An 18,536-nucleotide genomic window follows, 5' to 3' on the forward strand; every position below is an offset into this window, starting at 1 on the left:
TCAGTGAAATCTAGATTTCTACAGTTTTGGTGAACTGTTTTATAATACACAAATATCGCATATAAAAAACAAAACTCTATCATTCTAGATTCCAGTGAAGATACCTTAAGTTGAAAGGTGTCACGTACCTGTAAGAAATAAAATACCTTGCAGCAAGAGACGGTTTTCATTTACAAAACGAACTGTGTGCAAAACTGTTTAGTAAAGATTGTAGTTCTTGACAGTGTCAAGCTTTTGTATTTTAGTTAGCAGAGCTGTAGATAATTACAGATGCGTGTAAAAAAAATTAAAAAAGTCTTTCTGCAAACAAGGCCATCTCCTGATTTGAGGTACGTGATGTGGTTGTAAGTTCCTGTACGGCATGGTGCTTGGGATGGTACTGAGTATTGCCCTCCTGAACTCATCGACTACCTATTTGCATGACAGTCGCAGGATCCCGACCAACGGGAGCAGAGGTATCGTCAGACGATTAAAGCGCAGTTTCGGTAGCACTGTCGATTTCCGGCAGGTGTCTGTAGGTGTTTATCTTGTTGCACGAGTCATAACACGATCTTCTGACAAACAACATCGAAATGCGGTTTCTGAAAGAGAAATCCGCTGCTTAACATTTCCTGACTTACAGAATATAGATGACATACTCAGTACGCAACAGTACGCGACAGATGCGCTACCTAATGTGCTCCAAAATGCGCATAAAAACGGGATTTTTCCTGGGCTCGTACCTCGGCTCCTGTTAGAAAGGTTAGGTAAAGTGTTTTGGATAGCCCTTGGGTTAGGCACCATTTGTATACCCAGCAGGAGAATCCTCTTACTATAACTATCCTACAGCACAGGGCAAAAGTTTGATTATTATACACTTCCTCCAGCTTAGGCAAATGGAGGCAATCTGTTCGTTCTCTTTCCATTGGATGTGGTCTACAGTGTGCCTTGAGGGACGTATGGAGGTACCATTTAGTTCATGTGCGTTTCCTGAGAAAACCCGAAAAAACATAGTTTTTTGGGGACCTAAAATGAGCCCCGGATTCCAAGACCGATATGTACGACAAGTAGCTGAAATTTTTACAATACATTCCTAAGATCCCGATCTCGAAATGCCTTCACATTTTCTTGATATATTTATCCGTTTCTGAGATATAGAGTTTGAAAGTTACTCTACTTGTGCACGTAAAATGCACTCGTAAAATGTGGCGTGATGCGAAAATGTAGTTTATGGAGTGACGTACTGCCGATAAATATGCCGTTAAGTGTCTCCCTTATCATGAGAATGGTTCCGGGAATCCCATGTTGTTGTTGTACTGAAGCACACGCAAAAATTTTGTACATGCAAATCCGTTGTGAGGTGTAAAAATAGCTTTCCGTTAGTTGACTTCACACGTTCACTATCAAAATTTTAGTGATGAATAAAATTCTTTTGATATTAGTAACATGTCTGCTGTGGCTGGGAAAATAAGGGAACCAGCGGAAAAATGCTTCTTTCGCGACACAAGAAAGGCGAATATCGTCGTTTGGCTCTGACTGAAAAAGGGGTACCAGCTGCCTTATTCCACCTTACTCACAACCTTTACAAATTTCCCAAGAAATTTGGCACGCAAATATATTCGCGCTTTTTTGTGCTGAGAGAGGAGGAGACAGTGGCATTTGGAAAAAAAAGCAGAGAGAGAGAGAGAGAGAGAGAGGGGGGGGGGGGGGGTTTATACAGTAGTAAAGAAACATAGTTGACAATGGCAGAACAGTGTTAGGGAAAGAACGACAGACACAGTGCCAGTGGGAGAGGACTAAACCTATGAAGAAAGTGGAAGTGGGTGAGGGGCAGTGATAACAAGAGCCAGAGTCTATGACAATAACAACAAGGAAGAGAGAGATAGTGAGAGTGAGAAGGGACAGCAGCAGTGGGAGGAGACGGTGGTGGTGGTGGTGGTGGTGGTAATAGGACAGAACAAAGGAGACTGTGATTGCGAAAAGGGGGACAGTGACAGAGAGACGCAAAGAGATAATGACAATGAGTTGAGATGAATGAATGAATGAATGAATGAGTGAGAGAAAATGGGGAAGTGGGATTGGATGGATATGAGCGATGGACTAGTGGGTGTGAGCGAGTTACAGGTAGGGGAGCGAGTGGGAGTGAGAGCTGAATTGCATGTTAAAAAGAGCGCGAGTATGTTCGCGTACCAAAATTTTTCGGAAAATTTTTAAAGATGCTGAAGAAGGTAGACTGAGGCAGCTGGTATCACAATTTTCGGCCAGTCTTTTAATCAACAGGATCATATTCGCCTTTTTTGTGATCTATTAAGAGTCTTTTCCCCGCTTATTCCTATCCACTTTGTGCGCAACGTTTATATGTGCTTATCCAAGACTGTAGCCCATGTCAATTCGGAGTTCGTTGCACGGCCCCTTCATGATTCTGCATGTCAGCTTGATCCCGATAAGGGGCTGTTTAAGTGAGCTTTTGAAGAACGTTGCCCGACTACCAGTATTCCGCGAACCTGGGAAGCGATGCGCGTTGGCATTCCAACACGAACTGTGCGAGTGATTCACGCGAGACCAACTCTCCCACGAAGTTTCGCGCGTCGTCCACAAAAACAGAAAGTGATACCCCCCCCCCCCCCCCCCCTCTCTCTCTCTCTCTCTCTCTCTCTCTCTCTCTCTCTCTCTCTCTCTCTCTCCCCTCCCTCCCACTGTTACATCCGTCGTTCACATGGCACCAGCATCGATAAGCCAAAATATTATAACCACCTACTCAACAGCATACTGTTCCATCTTTGGAATCAATACAGCAGCGATTCTGCGTGACATGGATGCGAAATGTCCTTTCCAGATATGCGGAGGTATGTGACACACGATGTGTATTCACAGATGAAATAGGCCCATGGATTACAGGGATCGATGGTTTTGGCGCCCGATAGTGTCACAGATGTATTCCATCGGGATCAGATCAGACATATTAGGGAGTCAAGACTGTTATGCTCCTCAAACCATAGCAGCAAGATTCTAGCCTTGAAACGCGTCTTGTTATCCTGCTGCAAGATCGCATTAGAGGAAAACATCAACTATGAAGAGATGCAGGTGGCCCGCAATAATTTTAACGAAATTAGAACTTCCCTGGTGGTGACTTCGATTACTACAACAGATCCCGTGGAAGCCCAGGTGAATGTTAATCATGGGAAACCCACATGTTCAAACTATCCTCTTTGTTAAGTTTAGGCCGGCTTCTGTGACCGAGCGGTTCTAGGCGCTTCAGTCCGGAACCGCGCTGCTCGTACGGTCGCAGGTTCGAATCCTGCCTCGGGCATGGATGTGTGTGATGTCCTTAGGTTAGTTAGGTTTAAGTAGTTCTAAGTTGTAGGTGATTGGTGACCTCAGATGTTACGTCCCTTAGCGCTTAGAGCCATTTGAAACATGTTTTGTTACGTTTGGTTAGAATGTACAGTAAGTTGTAGTTATTATGTTCACCGCCAGTGTTTGTTGTTCCAATTGAAAGAAGGTAATGCTGACATACGACTAACATAATTGCTTGCGTTGGCACGGGTCTAATCTCATTGGTCTACCACCATCAAGCACGGAGCATCACGGACTGTGCAAGCACGTAGCAGGAGCTATTTAGCGTTTATCACGTACTTGGTTTCAGGAACAGTGCTGTGGAATTGTACTCAAATGCGGAGTTGCTAGAAGCCCATTAGCTGTACGGATTAGCAGTTGGTAACGGCAGAGCCCCGCGACTGGGGAAGGTCTAAAAGGATGAGAACACCTCAACTGTAGGAGGAACGTCTTCGCCCAGTTGACGACAGCCCTAGTGTCAACGTAAGACAGTTAGATGCTGCAAATAATGTTCACCACATGACTGTATCCATGCCATGTGCAGCCCGTGCAGGAACTATCAGTACCGATTTGCGTGCACAGGTACACTTCCACGAATGGTTCATTCAACAATGGAGAATATTGTAAAATGGGATACAACTACCTCCTTTGGCCAGTGACGTCATAAGCAAGTCACAGATGATACATGACAAACGTTTGAAAGCATGAACGAATGATCAGAAACAATGAAACGTAGCACAGATAACAATAATCGTAGACATACATCACGTAAACCCACACGTGTAACATAAGTTTATAATGTAACGAGAAAACGAAAGAAATGAATATAGCACAGAGAATAGAAATCATACACGTACGTAACGGAAAACCATAATTGTAAAGGAATCGTTCTTATATAGCGAAAGAAAGATAACGCGATTTATCAAAGTCCATAAAACAAATGAACTTGACGGACAGACGCGGGAATATGGAGGTTTAGAGCGGGTGCGACCTAGAAACAGAACTACAAAAATTACCACAAGAGAAAACAAAATTATCAGGAAAACGAGTTACGCAACACACAAATACGATAAACGGAACCTTGGTCTCCTGTACTTCTGTCGCTCTACGCTGGTGTCTAAAATTAAAGGAAATAACGGAAATTTTGCAAGGTTGCTTTTATTTTGTCACAAAACAGGTGACAGTAAAGTGGAAACAATGTAAAGAGTACAGAATGTAAACAACTGCGACATGAATAAGGGTAGACAAAACGTTCTTCGTTTTTTTTCCAACTTAACGAATTTGCAAAAACATTTCGACAACTGGTTAATGTGCTCAGTATAGGGTGTGACCACCTCTGGCTTGGATATAGGCCTGATAACGTCGGGGCATGCTGTGAATGATGTGATAAATATCATGTTGAGGCAATAACACCCGTTGCGAAGAAAATCATCAGTGAGGTAGAGCATTATCATCCATCAATACAAAGTCTGCGGCCACAGTACCTCGCAACAGCCTCACATGAGTCCCAAGACCTCGTCACGCTACCTAACAGTAGTTAAACCTTGTCAGTTCCCCCGCACAATTTCACGAAGACGTTTTCGAGTGGTAAACATAATCCCTGCAACACCATTAGGGATCCTCCTCGATATCAGTCCCTTCTCACAGCGTTTGAATCCCGAAATTGTGCTCAGATGCGAATCTGTCGAGAATCACTCTTTTTGTGAAAAGAGCGTTGGCCCAGTGTTCGATCGTCCTGATGGCATGTTGACGACTCTACTCTATACGTTCCCATCTGTGAAGACGCATAAGTGGTACACATACAGCAGGTTTCCGACAATAAAGGCCACAGTGCCGAAGGCTTCTGTATACCGTTTGCCTCGATACACCTTCAGCGGATGGTGCGAGGTCAGATGCCAGTTGCTGTGCGGTGCTAAGGCAGCACTGTCGTGCCTGTAGAGCCAAATAAGGGTCCTCTCTTTGTGATATCACACGTTGTCGGCCGTGCCCTGCTCTTCGGGATACAACATAACGTTTCACATTAAGTCACCGGGCCACGTCAGTTTGCAACTGTCCTGTTTCCATTTTTCTTATGGCCTTGCGCCGCAGTGTCTGGTTGGCGTCTTCTCTGTACCGTACTGCGCCGTTGACTGTGTACACAGCTGAACACTACCCCGGCAATAACTACCCCGTTCGATAGGGGCCTTGACGTCATGGTTGGCGTGGTTGTCTGTTGACCGGAATGCCATCTTCGGTGCAGAACATGATCGTATGGACATTTGTTGACAGTTTGTATGATTATATCGTGAATTAGACACAGGACGGGGAATAGCGGTTTGTTGCTTTCATTTTGGACACCAATATGTGTAGGTCAACTGAGAAATATGAGGCTAGTATTACCAACAACAAAAGAGCGCAAAAACTTGACATTGGTATCCTATTTTTTACCGGTGGCAGAAACACCAACAGACCGCCCTTTGGTATCCTCTTCTTCACTTGACCTGTAGATCACTTAATAGACTACACACACACACACACACACACACACACACACACACACACACTATCAGATCAAATGATGACCAGTAAATTAAAACGTGTACACAGATTCTTTAAAACGACGACCAACAATGAAACACGTACATAATTTCTTTCTTTAAATGCTATAATCATTTATTTTAATTTACGCTTTGTTTTTTTCCGAAGATAACCTATTTATTATCTAATGCTCAGAAATACACAAATTATCATCTCTGACTTAAACATGACGTGACTGGCCAAACCCGACGAGTTATATCTCATTCTTTAGTTGACCCCAATAACGTGTCAACCCTTACTGTAGTGCAAATGCGCTGTCCACGGAAGAGGCTTCGTTTCAAAATAGATGATTAATTTATTGAAAAGTTTTAGGAACTGCAGTCTAACCTGGAAATAGAGCTTTCCAGGATGCATGTCCATATAACGTATTGTCTCCCCTAAGTGTGAGGAACGTTCGCTGAAAGTTTAGCCATACCTTTTTGTTACGGCCATCGTACTTTCCTTACCACGTCGCGTACGCATACCTGTATCGCCATCAGGCAACATTCCCTCTTGTGATGTGCAGTGGTCAGAATATTTTGGATTGTGTTTTTGCATAGTGCAACTATCGGGCTATTTTGAAGCAAAATTTTCGTCGCATATTGTTTTTTTACATTTACTTTCCCCGGACACTTATCCTGCCTTTTGAAATATTACAAAAACATGCCCAAAGATTCTTCTTGTACTGTCTCCAATTCTGTAATTTTGCTTGACACTGACCTCTTTTACATTTCTACTAGCTAACAAAGCCGGCATTTCCCGGGTATTCATTTTGCTAATTTTCTGTTAGAAACGAAAACAAAAAATAAACTGTGTTTTTGTTGTAATACCGAAAAAAGTTCATTTCATTGTACTAGCGAAACAGGCTATTTGGTAGACGCGGAGAGTTGTAAGTTATGAGGAGGCTTCAATTCTCCAAGTTTTATTTACTTCTAGAAATACCGCAGCTCCTATAGATGCTGTCATTGAACTGGTACTGCAGCCGCAATTCGCATACAACAGAATCAAGCTGCGAAACAGCGAAATACTGCAGCATTATTTATTTATTTATTTTTTGACCGTTGTGAGACGTTTTTTTCGCCCACGTTTTTCGCCCGTGCGGCCATTGCTTCAACTGTTGAGGTCTTTCGGGCCCCTCGGCAGTACTGTTTGTATCAAATCGAAATTCACGAATGGTCACTTTTACATTCGTTAACATCGCTTGTTTAATACAGCATTTATTCAGTGGAGCTATTTGACCTGCGGCCATACTAATACGTTAGAAACTAGTAGGGCTGAAATCCACATCTGGACATAAAAACATACATTTTATGTGGTTTCCCCAGCTTGTTCTTAGTATGTGCTACTTTTTGACAGATTTACGCGGATTTTCTTCGCCGTCATTTCACAGTTGGAAAATTGCTCTTACTCTAATAACGCCGGTGTCGAAGGATCGCCTTCATTAACCTTGCGTACAGAATGGCAGTTCAAGAAATTTTTGCACTAGACTCCGTAATTTCAGAGGTTCATTTACAGCTCTTAAACGTTAAAGTGTAAGGAAGAAAAACCGTGGGTCATCAGATCAGAAATAGTACTGCCAATGTCATTACATATTGGTGTTCGAGTGAAAAATGTTGTCTTGCTCCATTAAATTTCGGGTGTGCAGCCGCAAAAATTCAGCTTCTTCTTGTAATATTTCGGCTGTATATCGCTCATCCATCTTCAGAGTGAGTCCAAAGACTGTCTTTAGGCTCACTCTGAAGAAGGCTGAACGATGTACAATCGAAATATTACAAGAAAAAGCTGAATTTATGCGACTGCACACTCGAAATTTAATGGAGCAGTCATTACACCGCGAAAACGTGAAGATACAAATATTTCTTCGTTAACCGGAGCTGAAGTGTACATTGTTTAGTGCCAAGCGCACAAGCATCAACAGCGTTAGATAAATCGACAGCATAATTTTGCTTTTCGAAATGCTCTTGCTCCGTGTTCTTCCCAGTTACAAAGTAGGTGCGTGCCTACTGGATATGCAACCAGCGAAGCTAAACGTGAGAACTGAGGCGCTCCGAGAGCGCAGCGATTTCATTGCCGAGTTGGTTATAAACACCCGCTTTCGTTAAGTGATTTTAGTTAAAATACTTATGACCGCTGTATTTGCACATATACGTCCAGAGATAATACGTCTCTGTAACATCGTTCATCTTCAAATTATTTCTACGTACCTTTTTATTCCATGACTGTTCGCAGCCGTTTTGCCGAAGACCACGGATGTGCATGTCCCTCACAGCTAATGTTTTTCTCCAATTTTCGGACATGATTCGCATCCCTATCATGTCTGTAAATATGTGCATTTTTTTGGGGGGGGATTGGCGAAGCACATGAGTTTGTGTTCGTTTGGAGCTGTTCATCGAAACCACAATAAACTCTTTCCTCTGTGTGTTTCAAGTACAACTAAACGAATCAAGTGGATGACTAGAGCCATGATCAGAATTCTTACGTAAAAGGTATGAATTATTAGTAGTTAATTTTTTATCCACAATAGCATTTCGTGGAGAAATCGAAGATGTAAGTTCATTATATTTTTTCAAAGCTTATTGTCTTTCCTTAATATGGTCACCACTTAAAGTTGATGGTACTGGCACCGTTTCATTCCACTTTAATATTACTGGATTTTAGAAATGCTGTATCTGCCTGAAAGAGATAACAAAGTACATTTTACATTTCAAGACACACATCGCCAACAAGCTCGTGTACTAGCTAGCTAAATGTACCTAGTTGCTTCTTGATGCAATAATTTACCAACAGCGGTATATATTGTAGTAATTTATTTTATTTTATGAACTTCTATGTGCTACCAGTTTCGGCAGCAATGTAATGCCGCCGAAACTGGTAGCACATAGAAATTTCTACAATACATACGGCTGTTGGTAAATTATAGCGCCAAGAAGTTCATGCCAGCCGTCGTCCCACGATCCATAATGGATCAACGGAGACTAAATGTACCTCGTTCCGTGATGTATCTTTCCCAAGGTGGTACGAGCAGGATGAGTGATGATTCAATCTGCGCGCCAAACTCAGAGCTAGAAATTCTTCAGTCTGCTTCAGAGTACAGCAAATTTAAAAATTAATATCTTTCGAAATAAAAGAACAACATTGTAGCGCTATTGGACTGACATAAGCGACAAAATTCTACGTATTTTAGCAAACATTACTGCACTAAGCTTAAGAAAACTCCATGAAAAACAGTTTAATGTTTCGTTTAAGAATTTCTGTTAGCTCTGATGTATTTACAGTGCTTTCCTCTTTGTTACAGTATAATTTAGACTAATACATATTAGTGCAAATGCTTTATCTCCTGTAATCTCTGTTATGTTCGCAGCCTCTGTACTCTTATACATTCCAGATCGCTGTAAAGATAAAATTTTTAGTTTCTCTGAACTGTAGTGACTTGTGCAGTCTACATTTAGTATATCTTGTAATCTTAGGACGTATATTGTGTTGATTGGTTGATTGATTCGCGGAGGGGACCAAATAGGGTGCCATTGGATTAGGAAAAGCTGGGGAAGGAGATCGCGGTACGCTTTCAAAGGAACTATTCCGCGATTTGCCTGAAGCGATTTAGGGAAATCACGGAAAAACTAAATCAAGGATGGCCGGACGCGGGTTTGAACCGTCGTCCTTCAGAATGAGAGTCCAGTGTGCTAACCACTGCGTCACCTCGCTCGGTGTATTCAGTGAAACACACCTTTGTCCTTTGCTTACATACAACAACAAAAAAGTGAAGTACCCAGAAGGGAAGATGAAAAAGAAATGATTGGTCATGGGTTCAAAGGGTATTTAACGTTACACCAATGATAACAAAACGGAGTCGAAGTAGCGTAGAACTTATTAATACGAGCGTACTATCAGTATGTTGTTGTACCCCCTCTGGCCGGCATGGTTGCATTAATTCGGTTGGGGAGGTTGTCATTAAGCCGTTGTAACCTTTCCTGTTGTAACTGGTTCTTGATATCCTGGATACTGACTTTGGGGCAGGATTTAGGCCCAACACATCGTTACGCAGACAGTTCGTGAACATACCTGTATGTGTAGACTAGAAAAAAAGAGACACCACGGTATTGTTACGCAATAGACAACGTGTGGTGACGTACATTTGTGTCTTTAGACCTCTGTCAGTCACTAACGGCCGTCACCAGAAACTACACCCGTACACCCGATGTCTCTCGACGCAGTAACGCTCGGACGAACACCTCTGTTCCTGTCCAATACTTTCGAAGGATGTGATGTCTGCCCTGCTGGCCTCATACTCTCCGACGAAAGTCATCGGGGATAATGCAGAACCGCGATTAATTTCTGAAAACAATGCGACATCATTCTCAGCTGCCCATACTTCTGTTCGCAGCACCACTCCAGACGTAGCCAGTTGCTTCTAACGGCAGCCTTTACGGCATCCTACGCATGGGACGGTAATTCCCTACATCAGCTTTTGTGTGTCTCCGCCCTACGGCAAGCGATGACACAGAATGTTGCACGGAGTACATAACTTGTTCTCGGACGGCAGGTACAGATGTGAAGGGGTTATGATGAACTTGGTGCACAACAAGGAGATCCTCCGTTTTGGTGATCAGACGTGGTCTACATGAACTGTGACGACGTTCTCGTGCAGTCCAACATCGGGCCACTGTTACATCTGGATTATACACGGTTCCACCAGTTGGCCAAATTGACATCCACTGTGAAGCCCCTTTCAAACACTGGCAGAAGCTGCTGGTGCTGTCTCACTTGAGTATGCCGGACCTCCGTGTGCTTCACAGTGATCGCTCAACATCTGACACTTTTCACGCCCATTTATACCCTACGAGGCCTCGCAACAGCACTAAGCATGAACACTACTAGTGACCTCTGGTGGCCGTTCCATGTATCACAGAGAATTGGAATTCTCATCGTTTACAAACTCGCCGACTGTGTACACAAGTACGAACTTACATTGACATCTGACCATGTCTTCTGGCTGCTTTAACGTTATTGCCAGATAGTGTAGATCATACGCATCACAGCTGTGTTATGATACCTGGACTGCCACCCGACCTGCGTCTAGTGTCTGTGGGACGTAAAACTCTTCCACAAGCACAGGCTTCCTCGACAAAACACGCTGAGGAAGTCCATTCGCAGCCGTAGTTGGGGAAATAATTCGTATTGACAATGCCGCTCAACAAGTAACGCAACAGATTTTTTTCTCTGTTAATTACCGTTAAATTTGTTATTGGACACAACACAATATTCCCCCTTCAGCCCCTGTCGTTTCATGAAGTTCCGATAGGTGGCTGCATTATACGTAGCCTTCAAATGGTATCTTTGACGTAGGTGCGTTACAAACAAAGACATGTCATGGAGTTTCTTTTGACGGAAAACCAGAGCATCGCAGATGTTCACAGGCGCTTGCAGAATGCCTGGGAGCGAACAAAAGCACGGTGAGTCGTTGGGCGAGGCGTCTGTCGTCATCGCAAACCTGTGCGATCTTCCACGTGCCGGGCAGCCGCACACAGCTGCGACTTCTGCAATGTTGGAATGTGCGCACACATTCGAGGTGATCGATGGAATACAGTCAAACACCTCTGCGCATATCTGGGCATCTGTTAGTGCTGACACAACCGTCCACGAGACGTGGCTCCAACGTACGCAGGAAAGTAGTACAATGTGGCAATGTAGGCCTTCCCAGGAGGATGGCGTAAGGACGTCGCATTGAACGGAGTTTATATTGAAAAATAGCGTTTTCTATACAGAAGAGTGGGGCATCATATGGTGTATTGGGATTCTGAATGAAACCAACCTGCTTTCAGGAAAAAATGTGTTGCATTACTTACTGAAAACCGATCATACAATGGAACTCTTCTGTTAGCGCGAGTCCGAATATTTCGAAGGTTGTTGTAGGAGACCTTTCTGAGAGTGACAGTGCGTGAATGGTTGTGCGTATGTGTGTTTCAGACGCACAGCGACCAGATGCCGTTCCGGTGCGAGTTCTGCAGCCGGCTGTTCAAGCATAAGCGCAGCCGCGACCGCCATATTAAACTGCACACCGGCGACAAGAAGTACCGGTGCACCCACTGCGAGGCTGCCTTCTCGCGCAGGTAACTAAATATCGGCTCCCGCTCTTTGTTTTTAATGTATGTACACGATTTGCCATATAACTTCAAAGTTGACTACAAAGTTCGCTGAAGCTAATATTTTCTACAGGAAACTGTCGTCGTTGTACAATCATAAAGAATTGCAGAGAGACTTAGACAAACTGAGTAGCGCCTCTGTTTAAATGTGGATAAATGTAAAATAATGACTATAACCAACAACCCGATTGTATCCGATTACTAGATTAGTGGTAAAAATTTTGGGCACGTCACATCGTATAAGTAATGTTGGGTAATACTATGAAATGGGACGGTCACGTAATGCCAGTGTCAGGGAATGGAAAGAAAGACACTGCTTGAATGTTACAGAAAAATAAACAACAACCATTCGGAATAGGGCAAATGTCTACATGAAGTTTCTTGTTCAGAATCACTTCCATCCCTCAAAGCATGTATCATTCTTCCTGACTCACCCTGCATATACATCTAGATCGGAATAATGAAGTGATTCGCAGTCAAGCATGGCAAGAGACGAAGTTGTCAACCCACATTTGTGAGCGCGCACAGTACAGTTGCGGTTGGACGTTTCCACGGCGGGTACTCACGTGCTGGCCGTTAACATGTAGTTCGGGGTATCCAGAATGCATTTTGACTCTACGGTGGAGTGTTAGCTATTTTTAACTTCCTGGTAGATTAAAACTGTGCGCCAGAACGAAATTCGTACCAAGGACCTCCGCCTTTCGCAGGCATGTGTTCTACCGCACTTCGCCGCAAATGTCCCAGGTTAGAGTCCCAGTTTTAATCTGACAGGAATTTTCAGTACGGGTTAGCTTAGCATGGTGGTTAACAGTCGTTATCACTTTCCTGTATTTTACAATAATTTTAGGACATTATGGAGTAAAATAAACGTGCAGCACAAAGAAACTACGTTGCCGACGAAAACGAATCACGATTGTTACATAACTTGCAACAAGTGCCGTCAGCAACTGACTGTAGTAACTGGCACCTTAGGTGTCCACTCCAGACAACGATAGCTGTACTGGACGCGGAAGTATCAGTGTAAGAGACAAATAAATGTCCCCCACAGGCGAGAGTACAAAAATTCTAGTGGCTAGCTGCCAAAGCATTAGCAACAAAGTTCTAGTATTTGAAACGGCCCTAGAAAGCAGTGAAGCCCACAGAATACGTGGCGTGAGAGAAAAGTAGAAAGACTGTAGACACTGATAGCGATATGGCAACGTTGTGGTTTTCTCCTTGTGTAGACTGGTGTGTTCATCCCCTCCAGATGCTCAGAGTTTCAGCAACTTACATCCATCACGTGATTTATGAGAGCGCTATAGGTGAAGTTGCGGTTTTGTTGTATGTTACGAAAATGGAACAGTGGAATTTAGAGCTTCAGATGCTGGTTCTCTAAATTTCCTCAGTAGCGATTCACGAAAGAACGCCTCCTTTCCTCTAGAGACTCCCACCCGAGTTCCTGAAGCATTTCCGTAACACTGTCGTGATGATCAAACTTGCCAGTAATAAATCTAGCAGACCGCCTCTGAATTGCTTCTATGTCCTCCCTCAATCAGACCTGATAGGGATCCCAAACGCTCGAGCAGTACTCAAGAATAGGTCGTATTAGTGTTTTATAAGCGGTCTCCTTTACAGATGAACCACACCTTCCCAAAATTCTACCAATGAACCGAAGACGACTATCCACCTTTCCCCACAACTGCCGTTACATGCTTGTCACACTTCATATCGCTCTGCAATGTTACGCTCAAATATTTAATCGACGTGACTGTGTCAAGCGCTACACTACTAATGGAGTATTCAAACATTACAGGATTCTTTTTCCTATTCATCTGCATTAATTTACATTTATCTATATTTAGAGTTAGCTGCCATTCTTTACACCAATCACAAATCCTGTCCAAGTCATCTTGTATCCTCCTACAGTCATTCAACGACGACACCTTCCCGTACACCACAGCATCATCAGCAAACAGCCGCACATTGCTATCCACCCTATCCAAAAGATCATTTATGTAGATAGAAAACAACAGCGGAACTACCACACTGCCTTGGGGCACTCCAGATGATACCTTCACCTCCGATGAACACTCACCATCGAGGAAAATGCACTGGGTTCTATTACTTAAGAAGTCTTCGAGCCACTCACATACTTGGGAACCAATCCCATATGCTCGTACCTTAGGAGTCTGCCGTGGTGCAGCGAGTCAAACGCTTTCCGGAAGTCAAGGAATATGGCATCCGTCTGATACCCTTCATCCACGGTTCGCAAGATATCGTGTGAAAAAAGGGCGAGTTGCGTTTCTCAGGAGCGCTGCTTTCTAAAGCCGTGCTGATGCATGGACAGCAACTTCTCTGTCTCAAGGAAATTCATTATATTCTAACTGAGAATATGGTAGACCACTCCCGCGAAAGGCAAAGGTCCCTGGTTCGAGTCTCGGTCCGGCACACAGTTTTAATCTGCCAGCAAGTTTGATATCAGAGCACACTCCGCTGCACAGTGAAAATCTCTTTCTGGATCCTTACCCTGTGCTCGCGGGACACTCCGACACGACGGCGACTCTCTTTCACAGAGACACGGTGCCACTTGTGGCGAGCTCCTTGCGAGGCGTGCCACGGCCTTCCATGTGCGGGAGCGTGCCAAGGAGGAAGCTGCGCATCACGCCGGCCGGAGGAAGCGCGCACTTAGTTCTGGTGCGCCTTTTGTTCTGTCCGCGGGCGCACGGTCGGGTGGCGGCGCCACAGGAAGACGCAACGCTGCCCGCGACCTACTGCTCTGCGCGAACGGGGCCTCACCGCCCCACCTACAGCCCGTCCTCGTCTCTCCGATAACCTATTCGCATCATTTGATGAGTCTAGCTCGCCTCGCTGAATCGAACTCTCGCACCGTTTAACGACCACAGCTCGTGTAGTTAGTGTCCTATATGTCAACAAAGTGCGACCGCTTGGAGGCAGATACAGGGGTTGGAACAAAATACGGAAACACTAAAACACAACACATTGTCGTACCTAATATTCTGCAGCAAACCCGTTGTCTTTGAAAACAGCTTCCAGACATCTGGGAATGAATTGAAAAATGAAATGTCGTGTGACTAGGGCCTCCCGTCGGGTAGACCGTTCGCCGGGTGCAGGTCTTTCGAGCTGACGCCACTTCGGCGACCTGCGCGTCGATGGTGATGAAACGATGATGATTAGGACAACAACACACCCAGTCCCTGAGCGGGGAAAATCTCCGACACAGCCGGGAATCGAACCCAGGACCTTGGGACTGACATTCCGTCACGCTGACCACTCAGCTACCAGGGCCGGAGGGGAACGAATTAATACAGGTCCTCTATGATTTTCTTCCTGGAGGTGGATAGCGATCACCTACCCTTCTCTCCAAAGTAGCCCACAAGGGCTCTAGAATACTGAAGTGTCTTACAATACCACCACTTGCAAAGTAGGCTAGAAATCAGATGAATAATGTTGCTCACGCAGTATATATTCGCTTTATCGGGCAACAACAAAGTTATTGACTGTGGGTGGTATCGTCAGAAGGAAAATGATGAAGTCACTGTAAAAAAATTATTAATTTCGGCACTTATCTTGAATGGATTCCCACGTAGATTTCGTCGAAGTTGTTATGGCTCATCTTGTTGATTGTAGGATGATTCCACTTTGACTGCTAGAAGGTCCAGATCTGTATTTTAGCAATATTTGTTCTTAATGAACAATCAAACAATCCCAGATCAGAACAATGGTATGATAGAAATAATTTTTGACTTGGTGTTCACGATCCACATTTTTATTAAATTTCTTGTAAATTCACATAAACTACTTCTTAATTGTCACATCATCAAGAAAACAGTTTTTCATCAATCTTCATATATTTAATTTCCACTTTAACCAAATACAAGACTTGACTGTTCTTTTACAAAGCGAAATAACAACTTAACTTCTGCAAAGTGAGACAAAGACTGCTCTGTGCGCAGTCGCGCTAGAACGGTTACAAGGAAGTCAAAGATTATGACAGTCTCACAGAAATGAATACACACAAGAACTATATCTTTGTAATATATCGATACATCGGAGTACGTATACGTTAATAAAACGAAATGTGAATATTGTCACAAAAATATGTCTGTTACTTCGCAGAAATCTAGTACGATATTACTGGTATTGAGAACTGAGGTTGGTGTGCAGTAATGCTCACGTAAATAAAGAAATATTACAAGTGGTAAAGGGAAATGCGGCAATTCATCCTCGTGCTCACAAGTCCTGTCTTGGACAATGCCAGCTGTGAACAGGGCGCTGTCGTCTTGGAACAAAGCGTCACCATTGGGAAGAACCATTCTGCCATTCGATGGACCCGAGCAGCCAAGATAGTCGCGTGGTCCTTGACAGTAATACGACACTGCAGAGTAACTACGAGGGCCATGAAAAACCACGATATGATTGCCCATATTATCATCGAACCTCAGCTATGTTTTACTCCTGTGGCGGAAACTTGGTCAGAAGTTGCAAATAGTGTGCAGCAAGACATATCCGACCAAATGACATTCTTCCATCGGTCCATAGTCCAGGTTTTATGGCGTCGGCACCATGTTTTCCTGTTTCCGGCATTTGCATCACTCATTAATTGTAAACAGGAAAACCTTTATTTGGTGCACTTCACCGATTTCGACAGTTTAAACTGGCCTCTTCTGAAGTGAAATAGGCTCAAATTATTGGTAAGCCAAAGTCAAAATAACAATCGGACGCCGGCCTCTTGTGGCCGAGCGGTTCTAGGCGCTTCAGTCTGGAACCGCACTGCTGCTATGGTTGTTGGTTCGAATCCTGCCTCGGGCATGTATGTATGTGATGTCCTTAGGTTAATTAGGTTTAAGTAGTTCTAAGTCTAGAGGACGGATGACTTCAGATGTTATGTCCCATAGTGCTTAGAGCCATTTTGTACAATCGGAGGGTTGTCTCCTACAAAGGATTGCCAAAAATACATAGGCTATTTAAAGATATTATGTTAAAAACAAATGTACAAAAATTGAACCTCTCAAATAACACAGATTTGATACAACGAATTTTATGTAATTAACTTTAAGAAACACATCATGCCTTTGATACAAAATAAATAAAACATAGTGACATCGCAAAAACGATATGATATGTGCGATGAGTAGCAAACAATTTGCTGTCAAATCAATTGGACAGAGAATCCATATGCCGCCTATACGCTGAAACTGACAAAGTACAAAGTACAACTCACGAAAATGTTTAAAATGTAAGCCGCTCATACCAAAAACAGCGGTACGAGCCATTCTAATGTAAAACACAGTTGTTGTCTTCTAGCACCATTCTTCGATGGTGTGTTGTACCTGTACTACAAGGTGCTGAAGTTGTCGGTGTAGTATATTTGCGCTAGGAGTCCGTCTTTTGGTGTGTTCGGCTGCGGTCAACGTGTAAAGGGTGTAGATCAGTACCATGAGGCGAATTAATCCGATAAATGTCAGAAAGTGCTAGAGACGACGTGCAAAAATATGTGTGTGCAATCTTATGGGACTTAACTGCTAAGGTCATCAGTCCCTAAGCTTACACACTACTTAACCTAAAGTGAAGTTACATGAGCGTCATTTCATCATCAGCTACACTCTGTGCTGTACTGTCTACTTTCTGCTCCGAAATAAAAGCCTGTTTTATATAATGTTTTACAAAGTCGAGGGTGTGACACTGACATACCAAAATAGTCGTTTGAAAATGTAATTAGTGTGCAGTATGATATTGGAATGCTTGAATGCAGACATGATGTGCAATGTGCAAAAGTGCCTTTAGTCAGTTGTGCATATTGTTCTGTTATCTTTGATTTGACCTTCTCAATGAAGTTCCGTACCTGCACGTTGAAGACTGAATAGCTCTGTAACACTATCAGGTCAGTAGACACAGATTCTTGCTCAGACAGTGTCATTATTTGAAGAAGAGCGAAGTATAGAAATAAGTCACGACATTGATATATGCGTGTTTTTGGTTCTGTTATGACGATATTTAGTTTCTTGGAGTTATCAAAGATTGTCTCTTAGATCTTGAGAAGGTGATCATTCAAACGTGTCTTCTTGTAAGACGGGCGATTTTGCGCGCAACTGGCTCATAGCACTGTTTGTGATGAGCAGTTTATACTCCAAGCATATTTTGGTGCGGTTCTGAGAATTCGAGATCATACACTTCGCTTGTTTATGAGAGAAGTAGAGCGGCAACTGTTCCACATTTTTACCATCGCTTGAATAACTGACAGACTTGTGCAGACCGTCTCTATATGACTCTTTTATTGCAACTTTCATTAAATAATCACCATATGATGATAGTGTTTAGAACTTGAGATATGACAATTTCTTGATACCGTAAATAATTTGTTCAGCAAAATGTCGCGTCACACAATAAGGATGTAAGTTATTAATAAACGATTTTTGACATGATTGCACCTGATAGGTAATTATAGTTTACCGCCTTCGACTGTAATGACTGATCATGAGAAGGGAAAATCTAAGGCGTCGACAAGTACTCGTTTTTGTCAGT

The 18,536-nt window shown here is 43.3% G+C and overlaps 1 protein-coding gene across 1 annotated transcript in view; it reads left to right on the forward strand.

Annotated features, from left to right (window-relative positions):
- Window positions 1–18,536, forward strand: part of LOC126353831 (zinc finger protein 423 homolog) — a 235,262-nt gene that overhangs the window by 167,112 nt on the left and 49,614 nt on the right. Inside the window, exon 3 of the mRNA XM_050002964.1 lies at window positions 11,839–11,981. Within this exon, the coding sequence (XP_049858921.1) occupies window positions 11,839–11,981 (143 nt within the window). The remainder of the gene's footprint in view (window positions 1–11,838; window positions 11,982–18,536) is intronic.

This window comes from Schistocerca gregaria, chromosome 3 (genome assembly GCF_023897955.1).
Source record: "Schistocerca gregaria isolate iqSchGreg1 chromosome 3, iqSchGreg1.2, whole genome shotgun sequence".
In the NCBI taxonomy this organism is placed as follows: Eukaryota; Metazoa; Arthropoda; class Insecta; order Orthoptera; family Acrididae; genus Schistocerca; species Schistocerca gregaria.